This window comes from Amphiura filiformis, chromosome 5 (genome assembly GCF_039555335.1).
Source record: "Amphiura filiformis chromosome 5, Afil_fr2py, whole genome shotgun sequence".
Lineage (NCBI taxonomy): Eukaryota > Metazoa > Echinodermata > Ophiuroidea > Amphilepidida > Amphiuridae > Amphiura > Amphiura filiformis.
The window spans coordinates 31661807-31686680 of NC_092632.1; the positions used below are offsets into that span (position 1 = coordinate 31661807).

Below are 24874 nucleotides of genomic sequence, written 5' to 3' on the forward strand. Positions count from 1 at the left end.
GTTTTCCGCATCTTGGGGATCGATGCAAGAAGTATCAACATCGGAAAGGTAAAATCGCTCCGGTTAGGAGTCTACAAAACATTTCTGTTTATGGCATTCTTGCTAGTATTGGCAAATCACTAATAACTTGATATTCATTACAATTGTATTTTGTTTCTCAATTACAGGTATCATGGCGACATCAGGGAAGCCATTCATTCCCATGGTTTCCTCTACTCCACCTCCAATTGATGATGGATTTGAGGATGAGGAAGAAGATGATTTTGGTTCCTTTGCTACAGCAGGATTTGGAAAAGATCTTATAGGATCACCACCGGGGAAAAAGCCTGCAGAAAAAAATGACAAGTTAAAATTTAATTTTGAGCCAATTGAAAACAGCATTCCAGAAACGGAGCCGAATCCACCGCTTAAAGCAAGTGGTAATGGAGAGAATGAGGATGATGATTTTGGAAACTTTGCAAGCTTTGCTGAACAGTCACATCCACAGGTACAAAAAGAAGACAATAATGGTGACTTTGGAAAGACGACCAAGACTGATGTGAAATACCCACCTCAAGGAGGTGGCTTATTCTCAGAGTTTTCTTCAGCGAGAGACTCAGAGGAAGAAGTATCAACCAAACCCAATGGTACTTGGAATCATCATAATCATATAGAAAGCTCCTCAAATAACAATAGTGCAGGAGATACTATAGGTCATACAAACTACTTAAATAACTCTGGAGATCTTGATGAAGAACAAGAAAGTGACCATTCCTTTAAATTTAAATTATCTAAGGAGGACACTCTAGATTTACGGCAATCTGACACTTACAATGTAGATAATATAGACGATGAAGCCATTAGTGGTGAAATAAACTGGGATGTGCAAGGAGCTGCCACACCTAGCTCTAGATCTAGATCACCAGATATCAGTACTTCAGGAACCCATACACCAGTAACAGGTGCACAGGACTTAGCATCAACAGACTCATCAGATCCTATTTCTGCCCTTGACAGCACTTCAAAAGAAGTGCTACCAGAGTTGCACTCTGCCAGGGAACAGGGTAAAATAGGAGATAACAAAGTTCATTTAGGTGAAATTGAATCCGGTGGACCTTTAGAGCGACCATCAGATTCACTAGTGTCAGAAAATGTGCCAAGTAATCATTTATCAAGTTCAGATGCTGAAAAGTCAACTGACGGAAATCTAGAAACACTTGAAAATAGGTCCAGGACAAAAACCGATTCTTTTGGAGAATTCAGTTCAGGACCTAATCCTATTTTAGGTAGTAATAGCATAGGAGAGATAAGTCAAGGAACATCTGAAATAAGTCATGAAAATAGTAGTAATAATTTGAAAAATACATCAAGTGTACATGTAGACAGTTCAAGAACATTGCATTCCGATGATGATGACGATGAGGAAAGTAGTCTAGGCAAACCAGAGCCACCAGCATTTCCTGAAAATGACCATGAAGAAGAGGAGGATGAATTTGGTGATTTTGGATCATTTTCTAAAACATCTAATAGAGTTGGTGATAATGATGATGATGATGACTTTGGAGATTTTGGAACATTTAAAAGTACTTCCTCTGGGAGCAAAGAACAGCAATCATCATCATCAACATCATCTCTTACGAACAGAGTGAAATCAGCAGATGAATTTGGTGGTTTTGAATCAAGTTCTAGTTTACCGTCGTCTTCCAAAAGTAGAACTGATGATTTTGGGGATTTTGGAGCATTTCACGATTCGAAAGCTAAAGATAGTGCTAGTAATGAGGAGGAGGATGAATTTGGAGATTTTGGAACATTTGCTTCAGGTAATAAGGAGCCACAAGATAGTGACAGTGGTTTTGCCAGTTTCCAGTCAACCTCTAGTTCAAAATGGGCAACATCACCCACTAAACCAACTCAGGTAAGACCATTTTTAATTTTGGTTCTTATTACAGATGTATACCTTCAATTTTCCTCGAACTGATCATATTATAAAAAAAAAACTGATGGAGGTGAAATGAAGTGTAGTGTTGATCAGGAAACCAATGAACATTAAAAATTCTCAAGTATTTTATTTTTTTTTAGTCAAGGGGTTTTAGTTGCGGTCAGTCTGTCAGCAGACCCCAGACAGATGTTTTTGCCCAGCATAAAACCAGTGTCATTGGTTTGAGAAAAAAGTATGTTTCATGATGTTTGTTCCCCATACATAATCATGGTGTACATTTACTGAGATGATCCCATTGTAAAATTAAACCACATTACATTAGAATAAATGGATGATTTGTTTTAGGTCGTCTGAAGGAAAAGACCTTATGGTGTAGGGGTGTGTATGTGCGGAGGGGGGGGGGGAAATTTGATTTCTGACATTTTGATAGAATTTTGTTGTACAGGTGCATTGAAAAGGGGGCATTTAGACAGTTGTTACTTGATGAATTCCTAAAGGGTCATTTTTAGAAGGATAATTCCTGATAATATCATTAGGTAAGCTTTAAATTCACGCTGAAATGACATCTAACTTAAGGAATGATGACTTCGGGGTTTAACCAGATTTTCGCCAATTACCAACATCATTAGCGACCATGTGTGCACCTTGGTAAGGCCAATTACAATTGATCCTTAGTTTCCTGTTTCCCTCGCGCGTCCAAAATCAAGAATGGACAAATATTTAATTATTTTATTTTTATTTAGGTATTTTCATCTTTTAATTGACTTTTAATTACTTTCATTTGCTAATATCTGTTTTTTGATCATCTCAACTTTGATTATGAACAAGAACATTGTAGGGTCCCCTACTAGTATTAATGTAAAAAATCAATTATAAAGGTAAAATAATTAAATCCGTAGTCTTAGTCAAAATGACCAAATGGACTGTTGATAATAGTCACGACCACATTTTCAAAATAAATTAAGTAATAGATAATTAATAATTAATAGATAATTAATAATTAATAGATAATTAATAATTAATAATTAAAAGTCACCTCATCCTTTATTTTCAAACTTGAAACAGGAAACTAAGAATTAATTGTGAAGGGCCTAAGCTTACTACACAAGATAGCATGAAAATATCAGCATTTTTGAAACGTCTTGGTGAAAAAAGTGGTAGGGACATTACATGTGTCTGTATTGCTAAAAGGACACTCACTAATAATAAGGGTGCAAATCATTTTCTAAATAATTCAGATTATCCTAAAACACTATTTAAAATATGATGGTTTCTATTAAAGACAGTATGTGTTTGGGTATGATTTGCTAATATTGTATATGTGTAGTCTGTAAACATGATTTAGAGAATAAGCGATAGGAATTTTTATTTTGCCTATCCTCTACCGTGTGATAGAGCGACAGGCAGGTCCAATATTTTGAGTAGTGGATGCGGCGCAGCCGGTATCCACTACGATAAAAATATTGGACCTGCCTGTCGCCTATCATAGGTAAGGATAGGCAAAATAAAATTCTATCGTTATTCTCATTCTTAGTCAGTTAAATATTATTTTAATAACTGTAAACAATTTTTTAAAGCAAAAACTAAGTTACCGTCATAAAACTCCCTCATTATAAAATGAACGAAACTTGTTTACAACTTCACGTATTCTGTTGCGGCGTACTGCTAGCGGCGTCGGCGTATTCCGCACTAGTCTACGCATTACAGCGCAATACATACGCGCACCTCTACAAGCGGGTAAGGCATTATCAAGCCGCTTGATGACGTGGGGTCGATCTACGGCCTGATAAGCGGCACCGAAATCTTCCGATTGTCCAATCAAAAATGTGTCTACGAACTAGACCACTCCCACTGACTAAGAATGATGAATAACCTGATATAAAAGGAGGAGGATCCAATTTGATGACATGATGCATCACATGGAGGCCAATCACCCATGCATTCTTATGACACATTTTGAGTTCAATTGCTCTGGTGGTTTGGACATTTGAAGAAAAAATGTGTACATGCATGGCCGTTTGGATATTAGAAGAAAAATGTATTAGTGTGTTACAATTTACATGGCTCATGCAACCATGTACAGTACATACTCTTGACGACAATGAGTTGGGACAATCTACTACCACTTCAGTATTCATACCATCAAAATCTCCTGAAAAATATATTTGGGTTATATGTTCGACCTTGTTATAAGGCCTGGGTATTAAAGTCTGTTACTTTCAGGGGCACTTATTACAATGATGAAATGAATGTAAAATAGAAATATTGAACATTGAACAAATACAGATCTGAAGAAATAATTTGATTTCTGAAATTTTGATGGAATTTTGTTGTACAGGTTCATTGAAAAGGGGCCACTTAGACAGCTGTCACTTGACAAATTCCTATGGGTGCTAATTAGGGAATGGGTGCTGATTAGGTTGAGTAAGCTATCAGAAAAATACTTGTAAGCTTTCTTCTGATGTCAAAATGATCTTACAAATGTATGTCAGATGTGGAAAAGCGGGGGATGAGGCTGTCAGTTGAGTCAGCCACCTTTAACATGGCAAACAAATTGCCAATATGTTGCCACTGTGTTTAATAGAGGTTTTACATGATGTAGTACTCATTTCAAAATACCAAACATTTATTTGATTTTTTAAAATTAAATTTGGTTAATTTTTGTATCGCTGAAAATTAGGAGACTATGGAGTCACTTTTCTGAATGGATGGATGTTATGTGTCAAATTGGTTCAAATAAGTGTAAATAGTTCAAATACTATTACAACCAAAATAGGGGCATGGGGTCTTCATGTTTTGCTGCTGTTGTGTCTTATAATTTGAAGGTCATGGGTTGCAATCTGAAGTTAAATTTTTGATGAAATACTTTCAGCAGAACAGGGCTACATGTTATCGACCTGAATAGGGTTAGGGTGGGTGAGGGGTGGTGGGATAAGGGAGTAGGTGTTTTCCACCTTTTGTTTTTTCGCGCATACTTTTTTCGGGGTGACTTATTAGTTTGACACTTTGACTACTGCTATTGATGATGTAAATTTCCAGAAAATTATAATCAACCATTATGAATGCGCTTATTCCTCCTGTTCACCGCATAAGCAGCAGGTCACATAAGCAGGTGAGACTTGTGGTTCGAGAACCTCCTTGTTTTATTAATAATCATAGCCGTTTTCTCTCAACATATCCAGCCAACAAATTCCTCTTGGGGAAGCAGCACCAGCAGGATAGACAGAGTATTCCAAACATGTTTTCCAACTCTTAGCGAACTACCAAATCTTGTAGATAATGTAGAACCGCTCGACATCATCATGAATAATGAAAGTACAGTCAAAGGTCCAATTACTGAGGGTAACCAGAAGAGGACACATAAAAAGCCTGGGTAAGTTAGGCAAAGATATCAACATCTGTACATTATATCAATTTTTTGATGGGATGTGGTGTTACTAGCATATAAAACTAGATCTACAGGACTCCTTTGAAAATGTCTTACAGGATTAAGATTCAGTCTCCGGAAGCAAATAGCAAGGTTTTAAATTGGGAGGAATTTGGTTGGTAATTAGACAAATTTAATCTATGATCAGCCAAATGTCTCAAAGCTGTCATGTGTGTTTGTTTTGCTGTGCACATTCGTTTATTTATTTTTTTTTTACAAAAAATACCCAAAAGCTTTGAGACATATTTTTTGAGGCTTCATCTACATTAGCCATTTATAACCAATGTGCGAAATAAAGCAAATCTTTCATTCATGGGCCAATTTGGTCCCAGGTTTATCCTGTGGCTCAAATTATAGGGGCCTGTGAACATTTTCATGGGTGTGATCTCATCATCTCAATCTTCAAATGTAACACATGATCTGTAAAACACTGCCAGTTTCATTGAGAAGGTCTGAGAGATTTGGAGATTTTGTTGATGGATATTTCATCAGATTTTATTACACCTGTGTACAATTGTGTGACATTTTAATTTTATAATGGGTACTTGCTATATTACATGTAAATGGCAGAATAAGGGCAGCTAAGATTTCATTTTGAATAAGATTGATGTTGAATTATAAAATGAACCCTCGTCTATATTTTGTGTTGCTGCCTTTATACAGAAATTTCACAGATGTGCAGGCAGGTGTACTGACTTGACTTCCTTTATGGGGCTGTGCAATAATTATCTGTCCCTTTCCCCTCTCCCACGCAAAATAAGAGGGGGAAAGCAATTTTTGGCAAGACAAAAGGGAGGGGGTTGGCAAACAATTTTTGGCAAGTCAAGGGGGAAGGGAAGAGATTCTTTGCACACATTCATGGGGTACCCTTAAAAACACTTTAAAATGGTTTAGGAAAACAGTACGGAAACGTTTTAATATGCAAAATACCCTGCTCGCTATGCTCGCATTGTTCCCAAATATTTAACATGTACAAAGGGGGTGACAGTTTTTGACAGGCTGAGGTGGAAAGCAATTTTGGCCAGCCGAAGAGGGAGCAAGTTTATTTGGCAAGCCATTTTGAAATTTGTCCCATGGCCCGGGGGGGTACTCAGTACAAATGACCATACGGGGACGTGCCGCAAACATGGGTAGCATTTTCGGCCTTCTGGTATATCAATGACCCCTTTTTCAAAGCCTATTTTGGTATATGAATGGGTCCTTTTTTCAAATTTTTCTCAATTTTTTTGGAAAACTGCCCAATTTTTCCTTAATATAGCCAAAATTTTCAAATTTTCCTCAAAATTTGTAAAAACTAAGACAATTTTGATATAAAATTGGATCGGTTGAGCCCATATTTATTGGTCGAGCTATGAGTTTTAAAATATTGGGCCGAGGCGTGAGTCGAGTCCAAATTTTACAACTCATAGCGAGACCAATAATATTGGACATAAAGCATCCAATTTTATCATTATTATGTTTTGGATCCAATATTATCACAACTTGGATCCATCAAAACATAATAATGGTTAAATTCTGCCAAAATTTTGATTTTTGGTACACCAATGGGTACAAATTTCTTGACAAATTGGTATATTTATGGGTCCACTTTCAAAATCTCAGTGGCACGTCCCTACCAAAACCAAACTTCCCCGGGCCCATGGCGGACAGATAATTATTGCACAGCCCTTTAAGTGCTGAAATAAATCATTGGTCAGGTGGTCATGGTGGTATCAGGAATCTATATGCATTGATTTCATACACATGCCAAATTGCCAGTTGTGACTGACCATTGGAAAATGTATTATGCATTGTGAACTGACCTGAAAATAATTTTATTGCCTATAAATGTGTAATTTATTATTACAGCTACTAATCTTTATTAAAAATAATTGTATTTGCTGTCTGATTTGATTACTGATTGAGAACAATCAGATTTAACATCATATTGTGATCACTTGAAAATAAAGAGTACACATACACTGAGTGTACTCAGTCATATGACCTGGTTATTTCCTATGCATTTATTATCACCATGAGCTTATAATATTTATCAATATGTGATGTTCAATTTTGCGAGGTTCAATTTTGTGGGACGTACATTTCTTGAATAAATAAATATATTTTGGATTTATATACTTGATTGTAAAACTAAGTCTGTTACTTATTCCTTTAACCTTTTTTAAGAGACCCCCCAGTGTGGAGGCTCCGACTCATTCTTAAGCCCACCCTGTTACAATTTCTAATGAAGCGTCTTTTAGATCCCTTGTATGATGTGAGAGAAAGAAAGAAAGAGAGCGAGATGGAAGTCATTCCACCTGAGTGCAATATTGACGACAATCTAAGTAAACCTCAGCTGACACTACTTTAATCATTCTGAGTAAAGCACCTTTAGTCGCATCATATTTTCTCATCCACATGTGTCAACTTTCACTCCTTGTATTTCAAAACACAGTAGCAAAAGTATTGCAAAATGAAAAAGATTTCCAATTGTATATACAGGCTCTGCAAGCTCTAGGCTTAATGCAAAACCCCTTTTAGATGCAAAGCAGAGCTAATAATACTCTTGCAGTATAACAAATTCATATCCTATTAAGATCCAAACCAATTTCATCAGGGAATGTTGATTGACCAGACCTAGTTTCTTTTGAGATTGTCTTCTTGATGATCACAACTACTCATTTGTTCTTTTGTTCTTTTATCGTTACATACACACAGGGCAACAACTACAGTTTGTGTGAGCGTATGGGCCAGCTTGAGCGACTTGGAGAACACTCGGGCTGTGAGGTACCAATGGGCTAGCTCAGGCAATAGCAAACTGCTACTGGCATCGCCGGGATTGATTCACGCATAATATTGTAAGTTGACAAGATTTTTATTTATACACAGTATAAAGCTTGTGCTGTACAGTGCATCTATGGCTTGAAAAATTGTGGCAGTTTGTCAGTTAAATTTCAAGAAAATTTATTGAGCAATAAGTAAATTGCTAAAATGTTTTTACAAAACTATATTATTTTTAAATTGTCTTTATTGGAATGAGTGGGCCTGGTAAGTTTGTACTAATCTATCCATAGTTTGCTACATGTAATCTAACACCCAGTGTAATTTTATTCTTGAGATGAATGATTACAAGTACTGCTGTAAGTGGGCCGTATCAGATAACAGGATGTGATTTGCCAATTTGATCATTCTTCTCTGATCAATGTAATTGGACTAATCTTCCACATTTCCACAACATGTAATTTACTTCACAAAATGTAACATAATGTGACAGGTCATGCAGGTAGTAAAATGTGTCTTAAGTGCTTGCAGAAAAAGCGGTTTTTGAAACGCGTGGTGGTGAGTGTTTATGTGTGTATAATGTATATGCGGGAGTGTACTGTATTGTCAATGATGTGACCATTGAAATATATGCAGTCCAGGAGAGTACTATATATAATGGAACATGAATATTACATAACAATACTCTCGTAGGATGTATATGACTGCACTCATCTCATCATTCACTGTTCATCATTGTTAATCTCATCTCTCACATAGTCACCCCGACACTTTGGCTGGATCGGGAAGTCGACAAGATCAGACAAAGTCTGCACATGTATACAGTTCAATCATGCATCCTATCTTTTACTGTGGCAGCTAACTTTCTGGTTGGTTTACATTCAAATGGATATGGTCAATATTCTAAGCCTAGTCCGTATGCACAATAGAGTTAGACCGGGTCTAAAGTTAAGAATAAATGGAATTTAGTACCAGGAGAAAGGACATTTTCCTTACGTTTTGCATAATTTATTTTGTATTATTTTTTTACGTTTGCAGTTAAATCTTCAGAATTTGCTAGCTAATCTAGGAAGGAAATAAGAGTGAAGGACCATTCCCGATGGAACTTAATTCCACTTAGATCAGGTCTAACTTTAGACCCGGTCTAACTCTTTTGTGCATACGGACCATGGTGCTGCATGAAGTGGGTAAAGTCTTTTGAATTTGCGGGGTTTTACCCAGATTGAAGACTGCCCTCCATTTGCGTACGCCATACTTCGAAAAGGCTAATGATCTAAGAGTGCAACCAAATCTAGTCATTTATGTGGATCCATCCAAATCTTTTTTGGCCGTTTTAATTCGGATAAAAATGTTTGTGTTCAGTTTCACATTAGATCACCACATGCTGCTTGCTGTACAGCCAAGGTCAAAGGTCATACTTATAATATTTGGCATTGTTCTACTCAAAGTTGATATTAAAATAAAACCGGTTTATAGTTATGATTCATGTCAGAGTTTACACTTCTGTGTAATTTCAAGCAACCTGTATAACCCACATCTTTCAAAGTCTGCTATTGCTTTCTGAAGCAGTGATGCAAGTCGGTTTTTCAGGGGTTGCATCGACAGATTATATTTACAAACACAGCATACAAGTATCGCAAATATACAGAGTATCAAGAAAGCCAGAAACACTATACGAATATTAAACAAAATACAAGCTGCTATAGCGAACTGACTGCAATGTGCGATTAGCTCATGGAGGCCCTATAGGGATATATAAATATTTAGGGAATGAGGAAGTAGATTGTGTATGTACCCATGCATACAACTAGTTCTTTAAGAGTCACTTAACCATTACAGTTCATATCATAGACTACTTTCACCAATCTATCTACATACATCGTATTTCCAACTTGATCGTTAAATATAGAATGCCTTTGCTTCTATACTCACTAAAATATTTAGTTTTGTGTTCTATTTATAAATGAATGAATTAATTTTAGACTAAATGAATTTATGAATTTAATTTAAAAAAATTGTAAATAAGATAATCAAATATACATAAATTAGGAAAATATAAGATGGATATGTCTGTAGATCTTGGCAGGAAACGGAGCATGAAACAGAATATGGAATATTGGATTGTACAGCATACACATAGTGATGTAGGATTTTCCATAACGTTATAACCAAATAACCTAGTGTTATGTTGGTTTGGAAAGGAGATTTTCATTTCCAGTTTATTTTAAATCTTCTGGATTTTTGACACTATCAAGCACAAGGAGTTGTTTATTGCTCAAATTAGTTTACCATACAGCCCAAACAAGTGCTCATATCGGAAAATTGCATTGTTTTCAGCAATATGCAAATTTGTTTATCTTGCGATCAGCAAGCTGAATTCCAATGGCATATTTGAGCATTTTTAGCATGTCTTCATCTTTGAAATGGTCAAGAATATCAAATTATAAAAATGAAATTGATTTTGCATCTGAGTTTGCCTGGTTGGTTCACATATATTTGATTGATCACATTTAAAGGCCGCAGGCATTTACCTGGAGAAAACATACAACATACTGAACATACACAATGTATTTTATTAGAGAGAGGATGAGAAAAAGCATATATGATATCAATATGATATGACTAAGAATTTGATATTGGCATTTAGATTTGAAAAATGTTTGTGTAAAGCATGTAAGTGGAATTTCTTAGGTTTTTGCACATGAACACAAAATCATGTACATGTATGAATTGCTTGTTTGAGATACATGTACTTAGGCAAATGGTAACACATTATGTATAATTGGTATCATATTATATTTTGTTACATACAAAAATTACATAATTTGAAACAACTGGGCATGTATTTTCACATTATTTTATCTCAATGCATGATAATGTGACCCAGAAAGTCTGAGCTTCCATGTGTTCACAGATTACTAAAAGTACCTGTGTCACTTAGTGCTCTGCAAGGGCATTTTAACTGGTAGTAGTCTATGGGGTAATAAGGACACTAATTAGGCTGAGTACAGTCATAATTTAATGGTCAATATCGTTGTGCAAATGCCTAAATATGTTTAAAATTCAGTAAAAATTCATATAATACTTTTTTATAAGAATTTGCATTACAAAAATAAATAAATGTAGAATTGAAAATTGCTAAGTGTATCAGCAAAGTAGCTGAAAGCTATAAATTTGCATTTTGATTTTACTCCATTGCCAAATCGGGCAGGTATACATAACACACAATTCATTTACATGTAATTTCAACTTATATGTAAATTTATTGCAATATTCGAGCAAGTTTAACAGAATTAAGATAAATATCATTGCATAAAAATCCTATTCCCTGAATTATAAGCTGCCTCAGATCAAGGTAAGATCTTAATACCTGATGAAGATGAATATAGTTACATATGTTAGACGTACACGGCAAACATATATGCCAATCAGTGGCATTTACTAATAAAGGCAAATAGAAATTTCAAACACATATAAAATTAGGTCAGTATTATCAAGATGACTGGCAATATCAAAACGGTTGATATTATGCATTATCTTTTATTTGAAATCCCCCAGTTAGATTTAAACACACACGCAACTACTAGAAATGGTAAGCAACAAGATATTGCTCAGTAGGCTGCTAGCTACCATTAGTGTACGACTGTACGAGGTGCCTTCTTTATCCAGGCTATTTATAGGGGGAAAATTTTCCTCTTGAGAGGCTGCTTATATTATATTGTATGACCATAAGAGAATGGAATTTGATTAGCCATAATGTTTGTGTTTTACCAGAGACTGGTTTGCTCAATGCTTGGAGCAAATCATCAGATGTTTGTTTTTGTTATAAATTAAAACTTCACTTGGGTACAAACTGGGAGAAAAAAAAAGATAGCTTCCAAGAGCTGTGAATGGAAGATCTTTTTACCAAATATAAATAAACTAAACTGAAATTTTGTCAATTATTTCAGGACAGGGTATAGTTTGAGCCATTTGTGGGGAGGGGACAGATTGTTTTGTTATTAAGGTTAATTGTTTACACTTTAAATATGAGCATTGGCTGGTTTGAAATTGTTGTTGTTGTTCACAATTTAATGGACATTTCTGCCAAATTTGATGGCAAGCTCTAATTTCCACTATTGAATAGTGATGATCACAGTACAGAGAATATAGCCTTAATCTCAAAATACTTTGCCTAGCTTACAATTGGCCAAGACTCATAACATTGTGGATCATTATAGAATCATTAGAATGGCATGCGTGCAGTGAGTTGGGTGTAGCATCCACGCTAATCGTGCTTTGTGACTGGTACGTGCTTAGTTGAATATAAAAAATCCATAAAATTTGGACTTGTACTATATAAATCTATCAGTTTCGTAAGGCCGTTAGGACTTCACTCTAGTACGCAAGCATAAGTTGGAACTTTATTGATGTATGCAGTAACAAACACCTAATAAATTTTTCCAATGATATATTACAGAAGTATAGATAGTAGATGTTCGAAGGAAAAGGAGCATTTTGCATCACTCCTACTGGTGTATAATTTTGTTTTTTGTAATAGGAGAATAAAATAAGAAGCAAGCATATACACGCTACTTCACTCAACATCAGGTCAATATGTTACCTACTTCTCCCTTTTCCCCACCTGATCATTACAGTGAATTTCAGTTGTCAAATCAGCACCATTACACGTATCAGTAGGACACTCGCAGTAAATACACCAAACCCCTTAGGACTACAGCCTGGCAAATATCAATTTATAACCAAATTAAAAGATGTCACAGATCCAGTTGGAAAGCCTAGTAAGCTGTCAGTTCATTGTCAAAAGTTGAAATAGATTGTAAAATGCAGTTAATAAGAAAGCAGTTTTTAAATGTCAGTTGTATTTTATAGTTGAGGAAAAGGGATGCTGGGCTTTGAGCAATTTCTGCACCATAAAGCTTTGATTTATGATCACATAACAAGGTATTGACAATTACACCATTAAAACATGGGATGGTCATATCTTCAGTAGATAGCAATAAATTAAAGCGTGTAAATTGATGCCTTTCAAGCCAGAACACTGGTGGTACATGGTCATTTACAAACACTGTTCATTGGACGAACCCATTTGATATCACATTAATTATCTATTTTCCATTAAAATGAGAGCGAATTGACCGCTTACAAAGATTAAAAGCCTACATCTAACGACAGTGGATTAAAAACAATATTTTAGTAAAAAGCTACTGGGTTCAATTAAACCGCTGCGTAGAGACAGTGCAGAGAGTACAATTGGCTCCCAGGTTGAATCCACATGAGACAGATTCTGGTTGTTTTTTTTACGGCTGTCGGAAAGAATTGATCACCTTAGGAGATACCAATATATGTGAATACTAGGTGTTATTTTGTGTGTCAGGAGGGCCATCTGTGTTGTTATGACGACAATAGCTTAACCCCACTAGGCTATCTTGAAACGACGTCGAGCAACAACATCATTGACATTATCTGCAGCTCTTACTGAAGCCAACCTGTTTAATGTTCTGCAACTAGTTGGTGTGGTTTTTTTGCTGCCTGAGAAAATGAATGTAGTCAAGGAGAGTTAATTTATATGATGCATGGGGGTATTACATGTAGGTAATTTGTTTTGGGTGATATTGTCTGTGTTGATGAAGAATGAGTTGGCTGTGGATTTGATTGCATTTTGTGCCAGAGATGAGATGGGTTTCTGTTGAAATGCAGGTGAGTACAACAAAATGATTGCATGTTTTCTTTGCAGTTTTGATGAAGGAGCTGGATTTGATTAGATCTAGCATTCTTTCTTTGCAGTTTTGATGAAGGAGCTGGATATGTTTTAAATCTAGCATATACTTTCTTTGCAGTTTTGATGAAGGTGCTGGATTTGATTAGATCTAGCATATATTCATCTATTACAGTTTTGATGAAGGTGCTGGATATGCTTTAGATCTAGCATGTTCATCTCTTACAGTTTTGATGAAGGAGCTGGATATGTTTTAGATCTAGCATTCTTTCTTTGTAGTTTTGATGATGATATGAAGTCTCTAATGCCAAGATTGTTTTCCACCGACATTGATTTGGGCTCTTAGAATTTCAGGCCTAAGGGCCCAAATGACCCCTTTTTTTATTTGATTTGTTCAGGTTTTGACAACCCCAGATAACCCAAGAAATCCTCTATTGAACTTGAAGCTTATATACATTGTGGTCCATTTGAGCAGTGGGACATGTTGGGAACAGTCAGGGATTACACCCTACTCTTTTGAAACTGTTTGTGAGATACATGTACAGGTATGGCTCTCTGTACACAGGACCAACAGCTTATCATCCCCTCCGAAGGAGGGAGTACTTTCATGATTCATTTACCCAATTCTAAATGAGCCATGGGGAGAGCAGAAGTCTGAATTTATTCTACAGAGGTTGCCAATTAAATTCAGACATTTTTCTCCAAGTCAATATCCCAGGAAATCTCCATCGCCAGGATTTGAACCCAGGACCTCATGCAGTTAAAGCAAGTACCCTAACCATTAGGCCATGCTTTCACTAAGAGCCCTTGAATAAAATATGCTGGCTTACCGAAACCTGATGTTGTTGTCTCTAGCCTGATAGGTACTTTTGGAATTCTAAACAGTTGTTAAGGGATCTAAAATGAGCGCGTTTATTATGCGTTTCGACAGTATTTTTTGTGGGACATGAGAGCACCTCAGACCTATCGAATTGCATTCTGAATACTGAAGCATGTCTTTCTGATATCAAATAATTTTCATTTTTGAAAATCACAATATAATACAAATTTTATGACAAATTATAAAAATTTGATATTTTTCAAATTTTGATATATAACAGTCCTCAAGTAAATTATATAAATCTAATGACATATTCTTAAAGTGTATGTAGCAGGGAGGAAAAGCTGACGGTCAATTGAAAATTTTGACATTTCATATTGAAGATATGGATTTTTTTTTTCCCAAAAAGACCTAATTTTTTTTGGTGTTTTGGGAAAAAAAATCCATATCTTCTTACAAACTTTTCTTAAATTACATACCTTTGTGTGTGGGCCACCTTAATTACGGACTACATAATTTTTGTTGCTAGTAACTTTACTGTAAAACCCACAGTATTTGATGGAGCTACTCTGCTGCTAATGAACTTTTCAAGTATTAGTAAACAAAAACTACATTCATAACCACTTTATGTCATTTTTTTATTTTGATTATTGGAAGCATAAGAAAAATGCAAACAAACTGAACCAATGTTCCTTAGAAATGGTACGATTCTTAATTAGCTCAAACAAAATAAATATTGGTAAATGAGCGGAGAATTGCTCAATATGATTTTAACCTATTTAAAAATCATGCCTTGAGCATTTTCTTTTCAAGAAGTACATCTTCTCAACAGTTGCATGAAATTGTCATGCACGGTAGCTTAACTACTTGTGCATTCAATATATTCCACTGACATTATGTACATGTTTGGAATTTTTTTTTTCAATTACCTTACGATACTCAGTTATAAATGATTTATTGAAAACTTGACTCTTTATTTAAAAAACAAAACTAATAAAAAACACCCAGTGATTTATAGTGTGCTAAGACACACCATATAAACCATTCAGCAATAATCATGGACTTGCAGCTAAGAAGCACACACCCTATACATACCACAATAAACCATCACAGCCAGAATTATCATGAAGGAATCCATGTTATTTTATCAACTAACATGTTTCCCAGTTTTTACAGCAATAAAAAAACCTGATTATTTATAAGTGTAAACACCATTGTAGATGTACTATTCAGTTTCACCCAATTTTAGCTTTGGGCAGTGAAAACTGTATTTATTGACATATAAAACTACAACAACTACAGGTGCTTGTTGTGGAACTTTAAAAAAAATGACAAAAAAAATTGAATAGAATCATCATTTTGATGACATAATTTGTATTCAGATTTTAAAATTCTTGCCTTAGTTAGATTAGTTATCTTAAAAATATGTTTTTGAAATGGATTCGGTAGTAATAAAAATGGATCGGCAAAGTCATGTTACATGAATACATAATACTAAAGGCACTTAGTACAATACTCATTAAGTGCAGTGACGCTCATTTGGCAAATTGGTTACATTTACTGAACAATGAACACACATGACAAGATCTATTATGTTACTGCTGCAATATAAGCTTCTAATGGAATGAGAAGAAAGAAGCTTTACAATTTTTTGTCTCACATTAACTTTAGTTGACTCGTTTTGTTCAGTTTTTAGAATAGTCAGGAATGTTTTTTTGTGTTTTGATGTCTTTGATGGAAATCCAAATGATATGTGCATCTTTTACCTATCATCTGCCTCCCACCTTAAACTATCAACAGGTACTCAATATAAACCATAATACTTTGTCATTATGTGGAAAGTACCGAGATTTAAAAACAGCAAACTGTCTTATGGCAAACTGCGACAAATATATTACTACTGAATGATAATAATACGCTCAGTTCTCAATTCTTAGTGCATGAAGTCCAGGATTTGTTTCCGTTGAATGAATTACGACTACAACTCCGAGTGCATATTTTTACAGCTGTTTTACTTGAACACTGAAATAAGAAAGTGAGATTTAAGTAGTAGAATTGAGTATTAGCTGTTGCAGAAAATACTTGATGCGGTATTATTAGTGACGGACACAGTGGCTTGGCGCATATTTACATGGTAGATGTGGAAGTAGCAGTGCTTCTTGATGGGTATCTGCTGAAAAGCATGGGTGGAATCAAATCAATCAGTACAAGGTTCTCTCAGTGACACAGTAGAAACGGTTTTGTACTTTTATTTGTTTAGATGTACATATGAAAACATGCAAGGTTAATGAGAGCGAGTTGGACTGTATGTGCATTTGGTTTATCCTGATTCCATGCTCACTCTCACAGGTTTTCTGCGGGATCTCCGGTTTCCTCCAGCTTTCAAACAAAAGAAAATCGGTGATTAGTTGTTTGGTTTTAAATCAAAAACTTCTTCACCTAATGGAATTTTGGGGAGCTGCACAGAAAATTGGGGGACGTTACAATCTAAGATAGGTCGCGCCAGGTTCGGCTGCAACTGGCCTAGTTGATGCAATCTAATTGCGATGATTCACCATGGCAGCGAAGTTATAGTGCTTTGAATCCATCAAGATCAGGAAAAAGGCGCTATATAAATCCGAAATTTATTACTAGCCAAAAGATTCCTAGGCTATAACTAAATTTGTGTGTAATGTGCAGTATCATGTGTTCACTGAACAAATACAAATGTGTTAAAAAATATGTTGCCATTCATTCAGGTACAGGGTGTCCCAAAAAAAAGAGGCCCCTCATTGCGCCCTCATTTTCGCCTATTTCTGAAAAGTTGATCAAATATATTTTGGTATGTAAAGAAACCTTTAATTGTTAGCTCTAATAAACCAAAACAAAATTTCAATCGGCTAACAACTTTTGAAGATAAGCCCTTTTAAAGACAAGTACCCGTTTTTCACTCTGCCCACGGATAGCAAACAGAGTGGTTGGGATGGGTCATGCTGTGGAGTGGCCTGCAAGATCACCAGACCTCACACCACTTGATTTCATCATTTGTGGCAAAATCCAAGATCTTTGCAAACGTATTACTCGCTATATTTTAAAGTATCCGGCGCATAAGGTTGGTACCCAACGCAATTGATGCAATGAGGACTATGGCTGAAACCTGTATTCGTCAAGGAGGCAACCAGGTAGAGGGCAGAGCAGCACAGTAAACTCACTTCAAAAGAACCAAATACAAACTAAACACCCCTTTTCAGGGCTACTGTTTATTCCAAAAAGAGAAATGACTTAATGTTGTCAATAAAAAGAAAGCAAGAAACAATAAAGTAAGAAAGTAAGAAACATAATAAAACAAAAAGGCATAACATAACCGAGAAAAACATAAGTAATTGCAAGTATAGCAAAAGAAGTCCCATCACACATCAATTTCCAATTTCGCCCAAATTAATGACAACTTAACAAAATCCATAACCCATAAGCCCACCGGTAAAGCTCATTCCCTAAAATAAAGTTGTTATTTTATAAAGTTATCATCGAGGAATGTTTTATATTCATGCATGGTATATGCACTTTTCAATCTTTGAAGTAGCCAAACCTCCTCCGTGGACAGAGTCAAAAATGGATACATTTCTTTAAAAGGGCATATCTTCAAAAGTTTAGAGCCGATTGAAATAATTGTTTCGGTTTATTAAAGCTAATGGGTAAAGGCTTCTTTACATACCAACATATACTTGATCAACTTTTCTAAAATAGGAGAAAAAAAGGGTGCAATGAGGGGCCTTATTTTTTTGGGACACGCTGTACCTGATCTCATTGTCCAGATATTATCTGTGTTTGCCAAAATATTATCGAGACCCCAAAGACAAAGATACAATGGCAAAAAATAGATTGTCCCAAATACATATATGTTCAAGTTGTCCAGGGATGTAATACACTGCATAGTCCAAAATTTGAGCTTGAGTCATCCTGGGGGGGTACTTACCTTGATTGGGCAGGGCACCGGACCTGATTGGGGGGAATAAGCCACTTTTTGGGAATTTTCCTATAGGATTTGCTCAATTTTCAAATCGATGGGGAGGGGGGACATTCCACAGTGTCCCTATGATGCTATGCCACTGCGCTGAAATATATAAAAAAGTGAGGTTTAAGTCTAGATAGAATTGAGTATTACTTTTAGCTGTTGCAGAAAATTCTTGATGCTGTATTATTAGTGACAGACATGTGGAAGTGGCATTGCTCCTTAATGGGTAATCTACCAGTAAGCATGGGCGGTATCAAATCAATCATTCTTGTGTAAGCAGTACAAGGTTCTTTTAATGACAAAATGAAAATGGTTGTGTACTTTCATTTGTGTTTTACATACATATGAAAACATGCAAGCATAATGAGACTAATACTTTTTATTTTATTATTTATGTCAAAACACATCAAGGCATTTACAGCTGTTATCATTACGATAAAGCTGACAGGTTGGCGCCTAGATTGCTGTTAACCTCCTTTTTGAAGCTGTGTCGGTGTAATATGCTGGAATGTGAGACGGGAGTGCATTCCATGTGCGGGCTGCAAAAATTAGTTCATTTCATAGGCTATTACATTGTGTATGCCAAGTTTATCATTGGTTTATGTATGCCACAAATCATATTTGTCAAGATATTATCCTTGCCTAGATATTATCAGAACCAAAAATACAATTTCGAAAATAGATTGCCCCAAAATCATGTTCAAGCTGTCTGGAGATATACTGATATACCATTACAGTTAATGCCACTAAGTGCTACATAAGTCTCAGTGAATGTGTCCAGAATTCTTACTAAATTTAAGGTTAAATTTAGGTTCCTGCCACCCAAGAATGTGGCTGCAATTTATAAAATACTAACTAGGAATATAGGATGTTGCAGAATTGTACTTTTGTTTGTATTCTCATCATCCTTTGTACATACATGTTACAAATTTTGATGGTGTTTTGAACAAAATAATGTTTTGTTTATTCATAAACATTCTGGTTCATAACAACTCAAATTGAATCTGGTCAACATTGAATGATTACACCACAGTAAAGCTTGTTTTTTTGTGGTCACTATATGATAGAATGCAAATGTTGCTATTTAGTATACTATCCAGAGAGGTTGTGTCAGCAACACCTCACGCTATGCGCTTCGGGTTGAACGCCTCACGCCACGCGCTTGCTAAGTCCGCTTGAGGGCCATGTGCTTCAGTTGAACGCCTCGCCATTTCGCTAAGTCTGTGAGGGCCACAAACTGCGGCTAACACGCTGCTACATTTAACAGTCACATTTATAATCCCAGTTAGAAAAAAAACCTTTTTTTATCCTGGACAGTACTAAAAGTGCTAACCAAATGTTGAAAATGTTTCAGCATCTATAAATATTAACATGAAATATCTACAATGGTTCTATTGACTAGGGATGAACAAAATGACAATGATCAATGTATAATATGAATAGCATGGAGAAATGTTAATGGTTAATACATCTATTGTGGGGCCCTAAATTCGCAGGAGAGAACTAAGCTGCAGTATAATACATCCATGGATCTGTCTGATATGCCATACTTAAGATCAAATAACAAGACTAGCTTAAGTGTATTTGCATTGGCTCTTTGTAAATGTAAGAAATTGATTTTGTTACCAATACCATGCATAAAACCTGAGTGAACAAAATTGGTATTTTCTAGTAAATATTTGAAGGCTTGAATCCTTCCTTCCTTCCTTCCCCTCCTTCCTTCCTTCCTTCCTTCTTTCCTTCCTTCCTTCCTTCCTTCCTTTCTTTCTTTCTTTCTTTCTTTCTTTCTTTCTTTCTTTCTTTCTTTCTTTCTTTCTTTCTTTCTTTCTTTCTTTCTTTCTTTCTTTCTTTCTCTCTTTCTTTCATTTTCATCTTTTTTTTATTTTCTCCTTTTTTTAAATCCAGTTTTCAGATGGGAGCGCGGCATATAAAAAATGATATATTCATCTCAAGAGTAAAACAAATATTTTTCATTACATTTTGAATTTGCTAAGAAGAGAGTATTCCATAAATTGGAGTATTAAATTTCCAGGCAGATGTGAGGAAATTATTATTATTGACAGCATATCATTTATATTAATACCTATTCTGAAAACTTATTTATCTGATCCATAAATTTCTCTCAACTTGACATTTATTATAAATAGCATTCAAAGTTAAAAATACTTTGTTTCTGGTGTTTAATATTTACAGTTGGCATCCAAGAAAGCTGCAGGTATCCCCATCTTTGCTGCCAATCTCGGCATGTTAACACCAAGTAAACCAGGAGAGAAAGCTGAACATCAAGAAGACACTGACTCAACAGAAGACAGCCCAGAGCACACATCAGGCAGCGCCACTGTTAGCAATAACATCACCTCGCCTACTGATGTGAGTATCACTACTCATCATTCATGTAATATAGTTAACAAAGATTTTATTTCAGCTTGAATTTACCATGAGTGCATCAATCATACAAATGACTGTGTTCTTTCCTCCCACGATTTCTACAAATCATATCAGCGAGCATGTTTTGTGGGTAAATGGGAAATTTGTTGGGAAAGAAATCAACTGTGTTTGTGCATTGGATAATGTTACAACATGATGCTATAAAACATGTCGGGACAATTGATCTGTTTATGCTAGAATCTACTCATATATTATCCTTACCTTACCTAGCTTTTGACACCTGCAGGGATCACAAGTGTTTCATAGTCCAATTGCTCCAATCCTATCAAATATATAGAGTTTGGCCATATAAATAAAAGTGTTTTGTGGGGTAGGAGCGGATGGGCGGAAAAACCTTTTAGGGTAAAATATCATAGTCAAAACTGCATATGTTGAACTTACTTGATAAAGCCTTTACGTGAAGATGGATATTCACTTCGTTAGATATTCTTTTGCATAGTAAAGAGTAAAATAAAACAAGACAAAACAAAATGCTGTATAGTTTTTAAAATTTGGTTCTCGTGGTGGAGGACAACCAAACAATTTTTTTGCCATATTTAGAGGACATTACAATTTGTCATTTGAGTGCAAGATAGTTACAGTGTTTCCAGCAACTACCTTTTTGTTACTTAGACCTTATAGCATGTTAGAGATATGAAGCCCTGGGGGAAGTAGAGCTTGAGAAGCTTCTTGAAGTCACTCAGTCCTTACATACTCAAAACACAGTGAAAACACAAGACAAACAAATTGTTGGATTCAATTTCATATTTGCAATTTTATATATAAGGTAGTCTTTGCACATATGACACACTAACACAATCCAAACAAGACAAAAATAGTATTAACATCTTCAAAACTCACATAGATATCTGACAGTGTAATAGATTGTAAGTCAAAGGTACAGTTAGACGGCAAACAAGAGGATCCAGTTACTTGACAGTATGTGACAATATTTGATGTGTTCGCCTAAGGGTTCTTGCACCTGTATTGTCACAATTCATTTCAACCATCCTTCTCTTATTGCAATGCGATACAGGTAAAATGTTATCTTCAGCAATCAGTTTTTGATAGTCTTGATAAAAAATATCCAGATAAATTTATACCAACTGGTGAAGCACAACAGAACATCATGAACAATTAGTATTTTATCCCAGATTGTTAGCAGTGATGTGCTGTTAAAATGTCATCTTACATTTCAGTGATCAGTTTCAGTTAGACTTGATAAAATAACAGGATTTTGTATCAACTAACCGACTGGTGAAAACAAAACAACATCATGCACAAATCTTATCGTGGGTAGATAGCAATATCATATGTTACTGCTCATTTCAGTGATACACTGGACATTTTAGTTAGGCTTGACAAAATATTATTATTATATTATATTAGAATAAATAACAGAATAGATTTATAGCGATGGTTAGAAACACAACAAATCATCATGCACAGTTAATGTGTCGTCTTGGGTAGATAGCAATACATCATGCCTCAAATATGGCATCTCATATTTCGGCATCATTTACAGTTTGGCATGACAAAATAACAGAGCAAAGGTATATCAGCTGGTGACAATATGTAAACGGCTTATCATACACAATTAGTATTTTATTAGGTAGATAGCAATGTAATCCAGTCAGTTGTATATGACGCAGTGTTCGGTGATCCATCACCATCCTTGCAGGGTTATTTCTGGAAAGCCGCTTTTCCTCCTGCTTTCTAAAATCTGACCTTTTCTCTTGTGTTGTTGCTGCATTAAATTGCGCTCCACGACAACAACACCTTGAGATCTACTTTGTGAATGATAATCCCAATATTTATTTATTTATGGTTAAACAACGTCAAAGGAAATTATGTATACGCGTGTATATTATCAGTGATTAAAATCATGCAAGGTGTAAGTAATTTGCTGCTTGTAATAGCAAGGAAAGCATCAGATGTCAGTTTATTTTACAGATGAAGCAGTGTCACTCACTTGCATTAATATAATATACTGCTATACTTCATTCAACTAGGAATGGGCAAGATTCATCATAATATCGTGAATTGGAATAGAATAGAATAGAATAGAATAGAATGGTGTACTTGCATTTGGGCACAGCACCTTTCCGAATGCGCTTTGGATTTTGTGTGACTGGCATCCCCTAAAATGCAAATTCACACAAGTGCAAGTTACGCGTTTATATGTATATTCCAAATGAATAACTTTTTTTAAATATTACGAGTTGAACAAAGTATACTGTTAAAGCGAATTGAAATAATCTCAGGTTTATAGCTCCAGGTTATTATTGACAGAAAGAAACCAGCTTGCGTTGATTTAACTGTATTTTGTAGGAAGACACGTGGGAACAGAACAAGACGAAGCAAACACCAGGAATTATTTATGCTAATATCTTCCTTTGTTTCTACACGCTGTTTAATTTTGCTTCAAGTGGTACAAAAAATTAATGGGATGGCTTATCATGTGACATGCTTTGCATTTCAAGTGGTACATATTTCCTTGTTAACTTTGGTGTGTGTTTCCACTTTTTTCAACATATATGTAACAGAAACTTGAGGTGTCTGTATAATATTTCGGTATTTATTTACCAACTATAATCACGATACTAGCAGATTTTCTTAAAATCTTTAAAAGGTGCTGAAAATTAAACTGGGTCATTGGGTATTCTATCAATATATAACACAAAATGGGAGGTATTTCAGTGTTATCATTTTCCAACTATAATCATGATACTAGCTGATTTTGTCAAATTTTTAAAAGGTGCTGAAAATTAAACTGGGTCATTGAGGTCTTCTTCTCTTTGTAAGGGTGTAAAAGATAGGTTCACCTAGTTTGAGTCGAAATTTTCAAACATCAAGATCTGCCCAAAGTGGTTGAAGTGGATTCTCAATTACGCAAGGAATATTAATGATGAGCCAGCTTTTACTGCAGTGCCAATCTGGTTTGTATAACTACATTGTATATCCCAATTACAGTTTACCACCTTTTAAATTTATACTAATGGGTTTATAACATGATCATTGATCGATTAAATACTGCTAGATAGAGCCAAGATTGTACACATTGTCGACAATTGATACAACTTGCAAGGTGGTAGCTTATAGCAGTTCCTTCATTGTGTGTTATAAAGTTTTATTCAGGTTTCCTTTGACAGCTTAACCATCGCGTATACGTGGGCGACGTCACGCGTGTGCATTGTACCTCAGTGTGCAAATAATACGCGCTGGACGGCTAGCAGTACGCTTTAATTTGTAAAAGGAAATCTGAATAAACCTTTACATGATAGCAATAAGAGTCATTTTTAATTTTTAGAATGCAAACTAAATTTTTTACTGCAAATGACTATTTAAACACTACATAAGGTCTGTATGCTCAAAACAAGTTGGACCATGTTAGACCAGGTCTAACTTTAGATCTGGTTTAACTATGGGGTTAGACTAAAGGAGGGATCCCTTTAATCTGTTCCTTTCCTCCTTTATAATAGCAAATTACAAAAATTAAACTTCAGGCGTATTAAATTAAGCTCCATGTATTTGCCCTTAACAGGATCTACAATAATATAGTAGAATATGGTTCGGTATGTAAATTCTATAATGTTCCTGCTCCGTATACTTACAAAAAAAATGTATCTCCATTGTTAGACCAGGTCTAAAGTTAGACCTGATCTAACTTGTTTTGTGCATATGGACCTCTTCTGTTATGTTTCATGAACCAAGTTCAATTTAGAAGGCTTCATTATAAGATTGTATATACAAAGAGACACATTAATGAAATTGCCGACCTGAATTTGCACTTTTATGTTAAATACACA

The 24874-nt window shown here is 35.3% G+C and overlaps 1 protein-coding gene across 1 annotated transcript in view; it reads left to right on the top strand.

Annotated features, from left to right (window-relative positions):
- LOC140152139 (uncharacterized) overlaps window positions 1-24874 on the top strand; it is a 71374-nt gene that overhangs the window by 6005 nt on the left and 40495 nt on the right. Inside the window, exons 2-5 of the mRNA XM_072174437.1 lie at window positions 168-1894; window positions 5101-5291; window positions 8043-8175; window positions 20832-21008. Coding sequence (XP_072030538.1) covers window positions 173-1894; window positions 5101-5291; window positions 8043-8175; window positions 20832-21008 — 2223 coding nt within the window. The 5' untranslated portion in view covers window positions 168-172. The remainder of the gene's footprint in view (window positions 1-167; window positions 1895-5100; window positions 5292-8042; window positions 8176-20831; window positions 21009-24874) is intronic.